The sequence below is a fragment of the Pteropus vampyrus genome, unplaced genomic scaffold (assembly GCF_000151845.1).
Source record: "Pteropus vampyrus isolate Shadow unplaced genomic scaffold, Pvam_2.0 Scaffold74, whole genome shotgun sequence".
NCBI lineage: Eukaryota > Metazoa > Chordata > Mammalia > Chiroptera > Pteropodidae > Pteropus > Pteropus vampyrus.
This window is the reverse complement of record NW_011888855.1, coordinates 5222651-5237130: the sequence shown is the minus strand read 5'-3', so window position 1 is coordinate 5237130 and position 14480 is coordinate 5222651. Positions and strand designations below refer to the sequence as shown.

General features: G+C 46.9%; 1 protein-coding gene across 1 annotated transcript in view; it reads left to right on the top strand.

Moving 5' to 3' along the window:
* The first annotated feature begins 1867 nt into the window (after positions 1–1867).
* The window catches only part of FSTL4 (follistatin like 4), a 362076-nt gene continuing 349463 nt past the window's right edge, over positions 1868–14480 (top strand). The window contains exon 1 of the mRNA XM_011362303.1: positions 1868–1993. Coding sequence (XP_011360605.1) covers positions 1868–1993 — 126 coding nt within the window. The remainder of the gene's footprint in view (positions 1994–14480) is intronic.

Genomic DNA, 14480 nt, shown 5'->3' with positions numbered 1-14480 from the left:
TAGAACATGGCTTTGCATTCAGAAGAGAATAATTTCTGCAGAATAGAGAATTGCCCTATTTATTTTTTAAAAAAACTGGTTGCCGTTAGGGAAAGACATTTTTATTTTCTTTTTGTCCTGAATGTGAGTCTCACTGCTCCTTGTTGCTGTTAAGTACCCAGACACCCCAGTGAGAGCACCGGATCTGAAGTGCAGAGTGGGGTGGCCGCTGTGAGAGCTCCTGTCCCCTCACAGGTAGCAGATAAAACCGCACCATTCTGCTCAACTCTGCCTTCTTCAGAGTGCAGAGCAGGTGCTGATGAGGGCGAGACTGTGACCTTCACGTTATATTTACTGGCCACCTGGACTATTTTCCCAGTAGCTCCAGCTTTGCCAACAGATGTCAAAGATGAATGGCTGAAGAAACAGATGTGGGAGTGGGAGTCTGTGGACTCTTTTTAAAACAAGGAGACACCTTCTCTTACAAGATAGTCATAATTTATAACCTTGCCTTTTTATAGGCCAGTGTGATATGCCTACAATTTTTAGTCTGACTTCTCCATTCTGGGGGCATTTCTGTCTCAAGCTGGGGACATAAAACAAATCTGAAGAGGCAGCTCATTTTGGGTGTGGAAAGCAGCCAAAGGAAACCTGGAATGTGGCAGGAGTATATTTGTTTGGTGGCCCTGGCATCCCAACTAGTGATCTTGTGATACCTCCAACTCCTGTTTAGAGTCGGAATCCTGCAAAGCTATTGATTTTGGGCATGAGCAAGGGTGAGCTCTTCAAACAAGCTATAACGTCCCTCAAGCAGCTAATTCTTTTTTTTGGCTGGACACCTGATCTGGATCAGCCCTAAGCCAGGTCACGTGGGCTGCTGGCCTCCAAGGAGCTCTGTGTTTTCATCTCTCCAGCCACGATCAGGATGCAGTGTGGACCACGTGCACTTAAGCACTGAATTGTGTGATGCTCACAGAAATCAATAACCCCTCTAGTTTCCTCGAGTAAGAGTTGTAGATACTGCATCATGAGTTCTATCTGGCTATGTTTCTTAGAGACACTGAAATTAAGGTTAGAATATGTTCACAGCAGAAACCTTACCCAAAAAGTACAGATAATTGGGCAAGTGGACTGGTCTGTGTCCTTGTCCCCTTAGCACAATACCCAGAACACAGTAGAGAGTTGAATATTTACTGTAGCTGATGCTTAGTTTCTTCATCCAGGTAATTCTATGATTACTTTGACGTGTCCATTTCTTGTCTTCTGGGATGTTAGACAGTTTATCACGTGAGCCTCAGGAAACACCTTAACAGTTATTGAAATTCCATTGTCTATGGGATGCTTGGATTTTGCTACAAAAATGACTGGTCTTATTTACATATTAGGTCTTATTTTGAAGCTCACCATTACATAAAGCAAGACATCAGCTGCAGATGAGGTGCCACGGGTTTAACACGATTCTTCTGCAGCATTTATCGAGCACTGATTGCTTTCTGAGGAAACTTGAGCATGAATATATAGTCACCTAACAGAGGGGACCCAGCTTTCTCACCCTGGTTTGTTCTTGGAGATGTAGTGGAAGGTAGTGTTTCAGGTGGGTTTCTATAGAGCAGCTGGCATTTATGGAGCTCCTACTATGTGCCTGACCTGACTTCTTCAACCCTCGCAGCAACCCTATGACATATGGGTTATTGACCCCATTTTAGAGGCAAGTAGACTATGGCTCAGAAGTAATGTAACTTCTCCATGGTAGAACAGAAAGATTGGTGGCAGGATTTCAGCTCGGGTATATCTGATTCTGGAGTACAGGTACTAACTGAGGTAAGTTGCTTCCATTCTGCAGTGCTTCATCCTGAGCATGTGTCATTTTCTCAACAGACTCAACAGAATGAAACCAGTGCACGTTTGGTTGCATCTCGCACTGCTCGGGGCCTCGCTGCTGGCTGCGCTGGGACGGATGGACCCAGGAAGCAGCAGAGGCCTGAACGTGGATATGGAGGAGTCGCAGGCAGAGGTATAGTCACATGACAGCTGACATGACATTTCAAACTGATTGCTTTTCAAGTTACAATATCTGATTTCCCCTCCATCTTTAGTTTATATCAATTAGATTACAGCGTGAATTGAAATTGTTCCCCCTTGTTGATAGGGGACAGCAGGAAGCAACATGCGTTGATGTGGACAGGAGATTTATATCATGCTGTAAGTAATGGTCTGAATCTCTCCATGCTGAAAATGTGTTCCCAAGCCCAGCTGTAGTTGTACGGTTTGTCTTCCACAAAGACCCTCAAGAGAATGGCCTTTCTGTATGTTTAATAAAACTCAGAAAATGCAGACTCATTGGTGGAGCACACCCCTGTGAATAAATGAAGTCTTTTAATTATAAAATATGTTTTGAAAGAAATGAACTCCTTTCCGGGTCTATAGATAAAAAGAAGCAAGCTGAGGAAGAACTGGCAAGTAGAGGTCCTGAGGGAGACCGCCTTAATGAACAGATAAGAATGATTAATGGCACATTAGGTATATATAAATGCTTCTGAAGCGCTTGGAAAACTTGTTCGCAAATACCTCCCTGGAGAGCCACGATGGACTGCTAATTGGTTAGTGAACTCGGTCTTAAGGATTGAAGAGGATTCCTAAGCTGCACCTCACCCTGCTCAGGTGGTAGGCCTCATGAATTTGGGGATTGCAGGGAATGCAGTTTTTCTGCAGAAAAGATTTTATATGTGCTGAGCCTGAAGAAATGACTACACCCTTTCATTAACATTACCTGGCGTTTTCTTTATGAGGCGGCAAATATGCTGTCTTATCCAAGGGCCACTCAGGGCATTTTACCTTCCACTGTCTTCCCCAACGCATACCCTTCTCCTTTTTTTTTTTTTTTCCTGTGAGTGTTTTCTGTCCTGTCGAATGAGAAATTACCTCAAAAAGTCAACATTACCGGAGAGAGAACAACGGTACACAGTGTGTGGTAGGGTTAATGTATTATTTGATCAAAAGGCACGATTTCTCTTTCATTATTACTTAATTGTAATGCAATCTCAAACCTATGAGCCTTAATCTTTGGGGAGCTTCAGAAGTAATTTACTGCACACTTCCTGCCGAAGTTAGCGTGGCTTTCTTTTGTGGTGAGCGGATGATTTAATAGAAACACTATCTCTCCCATTTAAATCCATAAAGGACGCAACTTAATGCTCTTTTGAGAAAGTCTGGAGGCTGGCTTGCTAGCGAGCCTGGCATTTCCCATATGGGAATGGCTTAATCATTATTCTCACATCCACGCAGAGAGAAAATGATCACCTAAATCCTACAAATATATTGTGGAATATTTAATAGCAGAGCAAAGAGACAAACACACAGGTGTGCTTACTGTTCGAAAGACAAAACATTCATTTGTAACTGATCACCTTGCTCACCTTGATCGCTCTTTATGCACGGCCCCTCCATGCCCTTGCCAGGTCCTTGTCCCTGGAACGCTGTCCCTTCTTTCCACATGCCTGAATTGTCCCCTCCTCTGAGGCTCGGCTCTGGTTCTTACCTTTTATCTAGAACAATCCTTGACCATCCTCGGTCCCATTTGATCTCTTTCTCCAAACTCCTAGTCTTCTCTACCTTTCTTATTTTTCTCATTCTTACATTTCTCTTTTAAGCATATGGATGAAGCCTGTCTTATTTATTTTTCTCTTCCTCACAGTGTCTAATACTTTTAAGAGCAAAATAGAAGCTCAGTATGTTTTTGAGCTAATCAATATTTTTTCAACATTTGGTAGCAGTCATGAAATCACTGGTGCTTCCCAAATTCCGATAGATTGCCAAGCGTTTAAGTGTGTGACATGCCTCCCTGCACAGCAGGGCATGAACGGTCTCTCAGCAAACCTGTAAGCAGCTTGCTGGTCAAGCCAGGCTCGTATCCTTTCCACATCCGAGATAGTCCTTGTATGTTATAGGTTCTGGGTAGTTTCTTCTTTGAATGGTAGCTATTAATATATCCATAACTCACTGACCAAACCATATGAAACTTCTCTAGCAGTTTCCTCAGACAGCTTTGTTTTCTAGAAGAATCAAAACCAACAGAGTTTCCTGAGACTCAATAAATAAATCAAAAATCCTTTTCATCAACTGAACGATAAAATGTTTCTCTGTGTTTTCTTCCTGATAGTAGTACTTTACAAAACATTCATTCACTTAAGATTTTTAAAGTACTTGGAAAGCATTAATAAGATTTGATTTGCCCTTAAAGTTATTATACCAATTACTTGAGTAACCTAAGGGTAAATAAGAATTAAATGACCAATGTGTACGTGTTCGTACATTTTTAAAGCAATTATAGCAAATGTGAATTTTGTTAAATTATTGTTTTATGAACAAAGGCTGCAGTTGAAATAGCTTCAAGGAGTTTGCCATTTTACAAACACAGATAAAAAGAAGTATAGCTGGGTGGAGAGCCTCTTTAATAAGAGCTGAGTGGCAGAACATGGCCTGGAATACTAATAGAATTCTGAATTCAGAGGAAACAATTCTGAGAGATACAATTTATTGAAATTCTGAAGTAGTTATATTTTCCTTTCCCTTATGCTCTGGCTAATATAGATGCAGTAGTAAAATCAATATTGGTAGAATTTTATATTTGGAGGGACCAGGAAAGTGAGAAGTGATGTGGTGCAGCCTCCAGGGACCCGCCCCATCTTGAGAGGCAGGCATTTTTAGGAGCCCCCCACCCCTTGGGGACTGGATGCTGTGTTCTCGCCACTCACGGGGATTTGATGGTGGCCATTGCACAGCCTGTGTAGCCTTCATGGATCTTGCTGAACTGTCTCTGAATTGCTCCTACTCATAGTTTCTAGTCATGCATTAAATAACTCCAAACAGTAATATTGGGTCCTTTAAAAATTGTTAGTTTCATATGCCTCCACATTCACAGACTAGTGATATGGTGAAAACACCATGTTTTCAATATGTACAAATTCTCATAGGAAAGTCTTCGAGGAAAAAATATATCGGGTGGTATCGGTAATTAGGACGGTTCCCTCACCCTAGGGGTCAGCCTAGGAAAGTGTGACTCTCTCTGGCTGATCGGCCCTGCCCCTTTCTGCAAGTGCTGGCCCCAGATGCTGACTGTACTCGTGGGCACTCCTATCCCTGTGAGGGTGGCTTCTAATTGCAGACACCTTAAATGCTCTGGCTTCTTTCTGCATTGGTTAGGCATTCAGGAGGACTTGGTCTGCTAAGACTAGGCATTCATTTTTTAAAAATGATTTCTTTTCCTTAATAAGTGCCATTGTTCTTATATATGTGATTGAATTTAAGGCAATGCTTCCCTACCCTTTCTGGTAGTATTCTCCCCATATTCCCCACCCCTGGCCTTTCTTTTTGGTTGATGTCTGGGAAAGAATAGCTGATCTTCTGTAAGGTTTAAGATTAACCCATTGGCACTTCTGCTCCCTCTCACCCCTGACTTTGTGGGTGTGGAGAAGAGAAACTCCCCGCACAGGGCTGCACGCATCTCCATGTGTGTGTTCTGCAGTGTCACCCTTCCGGAACACTCCTTGTTGCCAACTCCAGCATTTGACTGGCTTTCAAGGAAAATGAGACTCTGGGCAAAATGTCTCAGCCGGAGGCACCAGCGATCCCTTCACTGGCCGTGGAGTGCTGGGATTGCTGCCCGCACCCCTTTTATGAGAACCCAGCACTTCTACTGCAAGTGGGGGTGGGGACAACCTCTTCTCTGGGCCTTGGACACTTGGCCATGATTCTCTGCTGTGTCAGAGGGTGTGGATTTTAGTTTCTCAGGTAACATTGGGAGAGCACAATCTCCCATCTGCAGATATGTGAGTAAAACCATACTTTTTCAGGTGAAAGATGGTGGCAAATACTACAAGTTCACAGGGGCGCCGGACGAGCTGGTTCCCACCTTGAGTTTGCATGGGCTGTGCCCTACACCAGCATCTCTGGCGCTTCGGTGAGCTCACCAGTAGCCAGGGGTTCCTGTTAGTGTGCAGTTGCTGGTATAGTAGGTCTGGGGTGGGTCTTGACATCCTGCATGTCTCGGGAGCTCCAGGTGATGCTTCTGCTTCCAGTCCCAGGGGACACTGGGCAGAAAAGCCCTAGAGGAATCCTCTCCCATGCTGCATGCACGCACCCAAGAAGGAGAATCCAGTGGGTGATTCACGCTGGCCTTTTTTTAGCTCTTGTCAGCGTGTATATGCTGTCTGCAGTCAGGAAAAGGAGAGCAGGGCACAGCCTGCAGTCAAGCCAGGAAGTAACGTGATGTGCGACTGGCTCGGGGAGCAGGGACAGGTAGGCAAGGGGAAAGGTGAATTTAAGCAGCCTGGATTCAGAGCCATCTTCATCTGTATTCAAGCAAGCAGGTAAACTTAGATCTCTGATGCCAGGCTTCCTCCCCAGCTGGTCTGTAGGCATCTAAATCCCGAGGGGGAGCCACACCCTATGCTCTCCTTGCTCATCACCACCTCTCTGCCACCCTTACTGGTGTCCTGCCCCAGTCTCTGTCCTCAGGGCCCAGCCAGGCTGTTTTTGGGTACCATAGCTGCAGGGTTGGTGTTCTGTTTGGGGCTCTCATTCTTATTTTTATCCTTGGACGGAGGAAGTCGCTGTCTCTGCTCTTTGTGTTGGATGTTTCTCCTCTCTCACTGCTCCCAGAGATCCTTCTGCTCTGGACTAGTCAGCGCACTTCATGCCCCTTTAGTATTTTGAGATCACAGTTGACAGAGTTTTAATCGGCTCTGAGAAGTTCTGTGACCCCGGAAAATGAGTATTTATGAGTTCACAGAAAACCATTATTTTTTTTCCTCTTAATTTAGCATTTACTAATCTAACTATTTATGCCTCTGCTGCTAAATAATCTATGCTTCTCTCAGAAACTGTCCAACCTTGTAATCAGGACATCAGGCCATGCGTTGTAAATGGAACTCTGATTTTCATTGTTTGGGGACTTGCTAGCGTCAGTTCTGCCAGGCCCTGATCTTCTGCTTGATTTATTCTCTATGGTTTGTGGGTTATCTCTCTAGCATCCCATCTAGAGATGGGTAAATGCCATGTTGGTGTCAGACAGACTCTAATAGGCCTCATGTAAGCGGGCCTCACTTTTCTGTCCTGCCAAGCCAGGACCATTGTCCTTCTGCCTCCACTGCTGTGGTTTCTGCTTTGAGGCTCCTGGCCATGACTTGTTTCTAGCCACCTGGGAGGCAGAGAGCACTGGTTCCAGAAATGGAGGGCATGTGAGAGGGTCCCTGTACTCTGAGCAGGAGACACCTGAGTAAACTGCCATGGGAGCCAGGCAAGTTGGTGCTGGCTGGAGGGCATGTGCCCTGATGGCTGAGAAGCTGTCTGTTCATTCTGCCTGACCTTTCTCTTGCTCGGCGGCCACACACATTTCCATTTTTGCGTAGACTTTCCCTTGAGTCAGAAAGGCAATGGACCAAGGAACCCAATGTCTTTCTTCCTGGGATCTTGATTCCAAGAGGTTTTTTAAAAAGTAAAACATGAGTATTCTCATTTAACACTTCATCTTGGTGGGGCCACCAGCTGACCTTGGAGAATAACAGTTCCTACCTAGCTCCATGCTGTGCTCAGATATTTCGATGACTATAGTGAAATTCAGAAAATAAAATTAACTTCATTTCAATTTAATTTAAAAATCTGTGTCCCCGACAGCACATCTGGGCTTAGTAGGGAGTGGGGACACAGAATCCAGCCATGAATTGACCCTTGCAGGATGGAGAGTAGAATAGAATTCTGGCGGGATTGGAGGAAGGGGCAGTTAATGGTTTACCTGGTGTTTCTTCCTCTTTTCTGAGAGATGGTGTCATAAAGTCCTGTTTCAGAGGCAATAGTCCTGGAGGGAAAGATCTGGGTGTGCTGAGGTCAGACAGAAATGGAGGACTGAGAGATGGGGCCAGGAAGGTGGAGGAAGAGAGCTCTGAGTGTGATTCTTGGGTCCTGAGTGAGCCTGGCTCTGGCTGTTGAGCTAGGGGTTGCACAGAGCACCTGTCAAATGCTAGTGACGCACCAGCGTTGGATGGTTTGGCCTTCTCTCTGAAGTCCAGAATGAAGCCTCTTAGTCCTTTTACCCATTCCCAAGACTAGAAAGGTATCCCACTGGAGGAGAACCAAGCTGAGACCCCTAAGCCCTGTAGGAACCTCCTAACTCGAAGTGCGATCTGCCCAAAGTCTGCTTATTTCAGGATGAGACCACAGCATTTTCATTGTGGCTCTGCATTCCAGGTCTAGCCCTGCTCAAGGGAGTCCTGTGGTGTTTTGCCCTTCCTTTTTTTTTTTTGGGCTTCCTTTTCTTCTTTTGGAAGTTGGGGGGAGGTTAAGATGCCCACTCAGGCCCCCTTCAGTTTGTCTTCACATCTAAATTCTGTCGCTTCTCACTGGGCCTCTTTAAAATGTGTAAAGAATGTACCAAGTGTTATTTCAGGTACAATTTTACCTCTCTTCCTCTTTCCCGTGTGGCCAAACAACAAGAGTGCAGTCTGAAGGCTTGGCCCACCTTTGTCTGAAGTCACTTTGCGTGTTCTCCTTTGGGAAAGGGGAGCAGTTGAGGAGTTCTCATCACTTAACCTGCATGCATCCATCTGACTGGAAATATTCTGCCGCCCCTCAGTGCAGGCCTGGGTTCAAAGAAGGCTCCACTGCAGTGTGTAATGATGCCACAGACTCCAGTGACCTGCTAGTGTCTGGGAGAGGAGGAGAGAGTCCTGGGCACATGAGCTGGGTGGGAACTCGAATTGTTTCTCTTATTCATTGTCTAACGAGGACGAAGTGTCTGCTGTGTGCCCAGGGAAGTGCTTCCTAGACCTTTTGATTTCACAGAGCTGAAAAATGAAAACTTTTTCTTTATACAGACAAAACTCAGCTACCACCTAGAAACATTGTCACTTCTTTATTTATACTTTTATTTATACTTTCTTATTTATAAAGGATATTAAGGGCTGTACTTTCAGAACAAAAGGCAGCCCATCCCATGGAAGCCTCCCGATGGCACTGTCTGCATGGCCCGTGTGGGTGTGTGGCATCTGAGGACCAGTCACATCAGAGCTGCGGATCACAGGAACATTGATCTAAGGTCATTGGGAAACGAGGCCCAGAGAAGCAAGTGGTTGTGTGGCTTTGAAATTCCTGGTGAGCTAGAGTCCAAGCCACATGGAGATACTTGGTCCCCAGGCTTAGGTCCAGTGTTTTTCTCTGTGGTATCTGTCCTATTTTTGTGGCTAGAAAGACTTAGCTCCAAGATAGGGAAGATGGGTGCTCATCCCAAAAAAAGGTATCCTCTGCACAAGTGGGGAGTCCACCCGAAGACAGGTTTTCACTGTCAGATCCAGGCACTTCTCTAAGTCCAAGTGATAGGTCTGGCTGAGTTTTAAAGGAGAGTAGGGACAGGATTTTTTTGTTCATGGTCTTTAAAGTTTCTTGCCATCTCTTTACTCCTCTCATGAAAAATGATATACCACTTCTATTCAGTTGATGATTTCTTCTCCCTAATAAAAGGCAGTCTCGTTTTATTCCTACTAGGGAATAACTCAGGAGAGTTAGCTTCACTCTTGGCTAGAGTGAAGGATGGAGGGTAAGCAGCCTGTGGGGCTCTGTCAGAGGGTGGCTTCAGCTTGACTCTACACAAGGGAGGAGTGGGGAAGCTGGTGCTGATGACAGGCTGGTGCTGGCCAGGAGGGACCACCTTAGAGACCACTGACTTCTCTCCATCTGTAGGAAGTTCTAAGAAGGTACCTGTATGATTTCTTGATGCTCCACCTGGAATATGGGCCCTTGCTTTTCCCCCTCCTCAGCGTTCTAACAGGGTCTTGAGTTCAAATTGAAACTCTTCCTGAGATTAACTACTATTGTTACTTTTGTTAAAATATTTTAAAGTTTGCTATTTTGAGTTATTTTGCATCTGGATTGAGAAAGTATGTGTGTGATTTTTTAAGAGTTAAGAAGGGAAGTCATCCCCCTACTTCTCACAGAAGTCCTTTCCAGAGAATGCCACTGATCACCAGCGAGCCTCTCATAGAGTATGACGTGGTTTAAAGACCCACCTCTGCTGGCCACCTAACTGTTTGTGAGGGAATTGGCGGCCTGGCCTGGCAACAGAGGTGACAGACACCTACATAACAACCTCAGTTTTAGTCCCAGCAAGGGGCCTGGGCCTCTGAAGCATGGCTTGTCCTTCTGACAACATATCTCTCCCCGCCCAGGCTGGGAGGCCCGCATGCTCTTGGTGGCTTGGGTGGCTGGTGCTGGGGCAGCTCCTGGCGTAGGCAGCCTGATGCAGGCAGCCCTGAGTTCTGGGGAGAAATGGCTGCTGTCCACCCCCTTCTCTAACCAAATCCTTTTGGCTACGTTCCCTCTTTTTCCTCTAGGATATTTGTTGTTTTAAAACCACATCATTGGTTTGTCCTGCTGGGGCTGAATCCCTCACTTGAGGCACTGCCTGCCTGCACTGCTCCCTAAGGAATATCCAGTCTTGCCTTTGCCTCGGGGCCCCCGCAAGCCAGAGGGCCCAGTGAGTCCATTCTGCTTCTTCCCTTGCAAGCTATGTAGCTGAGGGAAGTCACTTCCTCTCTCTGACCTTCAGGTTATCCATGAGTAAAATGCAGGGGATAACAGTATCAACTGCAGAGTCGTCATGAGGATTAACCAAGATGGCGCATGTCATACCTGGCCCCGAGCTCCTGCTCAGCACGCAGCAGACAGAGCCGTGGTTTTGTGTCCATAATCTCAGACCCCACTAAGTACCCATTGAGAAGACTGTGCACCTCTCCTGTACCATGGCCTGGCATGTTGACCTCAGCTGTAGTCCTTTGGCACTCAGTGTTTGGCAGGGTGGCTCTTGGGATGGGAGGGTACGTATCCTGGGGTCTGGGCCCCCTGGATCCCCAGTGTCCAGGAGAGTGTAGTACAAAGTAGGATGTTCAGATGTTTGTCAAGTGAGTGAATGAGTTGGTGATCTTTTATTATTCATTTTGGCATCGTGCAGGAATTTGGACAAGGTGACTTGAGTTTCTAGGACATTTTACAGGAGAAATCCCAGGAGCGAGTCACCTGACTCACTTAGGTTTTCACTTGTAGAATCTTGTCATAGTTTCACATTTTTCCAGCATTCTTACTGAATCAGTAGAAACTTCAGAGATTCCTGTGGGCTGCGTGTGTGGGAGGTGGCAGAGTCCCTGACTCAGTCACTGTCTCTTCCTAGAGTGGTCCTTGGGGTCTGCCTGGCCCAGGCTGTCCCTTCTGTGAAGAGGCCAGCATCACTGTGGCAGGCACACCAGAGCCTTGCCAACAATGAGAACCCGGAGTGAAACGTAAACTCAAACAAATGCAGGATGCTCCATTTCTGCTGAGACTTTTCAGTCAGCAGAAAAAGTCAGTGACTCTGGGGAGAGTGGCTACCAATGGTCCCTACAAAGGAAGGAAGGTATCGAGGGTGGTGGGAATAGGCATTCTCTTCGGAGATGTCATTAAATAGGTGTAAGACTTCCAATGGCTTTTCTCGACACTCATTCTACGACTATTGGATTCAAAGCTTGATTAAGCTATTCTGTCTTTTAAAGCTTGTTCTCCAAATAAAGAAAATAGAACTTTCCCCCTATGTATTTCCCTTTCTAGCCTTGCATTTAAAAACATGCTCAGAAAACTTTCTCTGTTGCAAAGACCTCAGGTGTCTGTGGTTCTGCCGATGCCACATTCTGTGTGTCCATCCCAGGAAAATAGACTTTCATGTGGGCACGCTGGGAGCCGTCAAACGGGAGAGGACTGCCAGTGGAAGCTCTAATTACAGTGCTTCTAAAAAATGCCCCAGCCTTCCTCTTCTTCCTCCTCCACTCTCTTCTGTCTGGTTGTTACATATGCTGTTGTTTTCACTTTAGCATTTGGCTGTGAAGAATGGGATTCTCTGCTTCATGCTTGGGTGTTCTTCCCCTGGCAATATAGCTTAGGAGTATGTCTTTGTGTCCCAAAGCAGAACTTCTCACTTGACCTTCTCAGGCCATTGTGTACCTACCTAGCGTGGGTCTCTGGGCCCTGGGCTGTCTGGGCCAACAGGAAACATCTGGCAGTCTTAAATCTTAGTCATCAACAAGTATCCATTGAACACCCAGCTGTGTGCTTGGCCCTATCCTTTGAAGAGAAATAGGATTTGTGATTCCATTCCTGGGGCTTGAGGACCAGTGGGGCATGGGAGTGGAATTGGGGGACTGGGAGGGGCTGTTGCTGAATGGAGTCTGAGTTAGCAGATGGAATATCTCTTCTATGGTTGATCTTTTTTAACCTGTGTATGGTGATTAAGCTCTCAGCGTTAGCCTGAAGGCAATTCAGTACATTTATTGAGTAATAAAGAAGAAAGCAGCTCCTACCTTCCCTGGTCCCATTCTTCCTCCCTTGATCTCAGAGCAGGATGCTGTCCTCGCCATCTAGACATTCTCCTTCCCAGAGGGGATGTGGGCGATGGCAGATCTAATGTCACAGGCTCATTCTGGCCTGTGACTCAGCCGCCCTGGAGCCCTCAGAGGATGGGCTGGGGGCTGGAAGAAGCTGGAGTGTCAGAGTGTCACTCCTTTAGGCTGACATAGTGCTTGACTGCAGTAGCACCATGGCATCCAGGGTTCAGAGTTTCAGCCGGAGCCCTTGCCTCCTTTCCAGAGCTGGTCCACCAGAGCAGGGCCCGTGTCCATCTGGACCCTCTCCAAAGGGGGTCCTACCTGATGTGGCCCTGCCCTTGTTGCCTCAGAGCCTCCTAGGTCCCACTCGGAGGACTTGCACTAGTGGTGGGGAGGGGATGGCTGCTCATTTCTCTGACTGTCTCATTTTGCTTAGGATGCTGCAACATGTGACATTGCCGCCCCATGGCCATCCTGGAAGTCTTGCTTTAGAGTCCCATCTTGAACTTGGTGCCCATCCTTGTCTAACTGATTGTTCCCAGGTGGCTTGGTAATTTTTAGGAATGAAACTACTTGTAGGGCCATGATGACTAGAACAAAATTATCTGTGATTCATTATACATTCTAGATGAAAATGTATAATAAAATTTAAACCTAATCTCATTCAAAACAACTGTTCTTGTGATACAAGAAAAGATGGTCATGAGCTGCATCCTACAGGAGGTTCCTGCGCATGGGCTGTCTCACCATAGGATCATGAGAAAGGAGAAAGAATAATCACAAACAGAGCTTTAAGAAATCATCTATACACTCACACATGGTGAGCGATAAATATAGTACGAACGGTTAGCAGTGGGGGCCAAACCATGGGTGGTGCGAGGGTTTAGAACAGAGAGGTGCTGGGTGGGAGATGAGATTGGGGAGGACCTTGGAGGGGGAGGGCCTTGGAGAGGATGGCTAAGATCTGTGGGCACAGTATTTAGAAGTTTAAAGAAAAGGAACCCTCCAAGTATAGGTGCGGGCTGGAATAGGACCCTATCTGGTGGGGAGGGAAGAGAGAAGAGACTGGAGGGGTGGGTATCCAGGCCCACTGGCGAAGTGATTCATCTGGGACCCTTTGGTGGCCAGGAGCAGAATCACCTCCCAATATGCTTGTGTACAAAGAAGAATTATCCTGGGCCCCAGGGATCCCTTGGAGCCAACTGCTGGCTGCCTGGCAGGCTCAGGGCACTGGATCATCAGGCAACCCGCCCCTCGCCTCCCTTCTTCCCATCTGCACCGTCTCCCACCTCTCCTCTGGAGACTGGCCTTTCCACAACACTGTAAATCCCATGCCATGGCCTTCACCATGTGACAGCAGCCCTGTGCCACCATGTGAAGCTCTAGTTTCTGGGCCCTGGACTGGAATTGCTACATTGGAGAAGCATCTGCCCTAATCCATCTACAGGCGACAGGTCCCCATATGAGAGGTGACATTCAGGGGTCCTGAGCAGAGCCTCTGGGTGCAGGCCTGGGAGCTGTAGTGAAGGAGAGGGGAGCAGGTTCATGTGGGGGGAGGGGGCTGCTGAGATGGAGGAGCCCACCCCTAACCTCCCAGAGAGCACCCCGAGCACCATGAGCTGTTTTTTAGAAGTGCTCCCATTTTATGGCGTTAAGCTTTCTGATCCTCAGAGCTGGAGTCGGGGTAGGAGGGCCTGCCTACGTGGTCTTAAATCTTTGCTCTTCTGCTTTGCCTGCCCACCTTCCTCTACCTGTCTCACTGGGATCCTCCCTACACTAACCTGGCCCATCTGCATCTGGGCAGCTTAGAAGGCTAGCTTAAACCTTCCAAAGACAGGCAGGCTGTAAAGTGCACTTGACCTCCGGGGACTGACACATCTCACAGGTCATCACCCTGACCCTCCTGCCCCCCTAGTGCCAGTGTCCCGGCACCCAGGGCTTGTGTCCGCACTCTGCACACCAAATTGACTAAAGGGGAAGAGATTTCGGGGTTTGGACATGGCTCTGTGACTCCAGAGTCACGTATCCTGTGGCTGCAGGAAGCTCAGTGCAGCTGCTTTGAGGATTAGCTGGAATTGTTCTTGGAAAGAAAGAAAGGGCTAC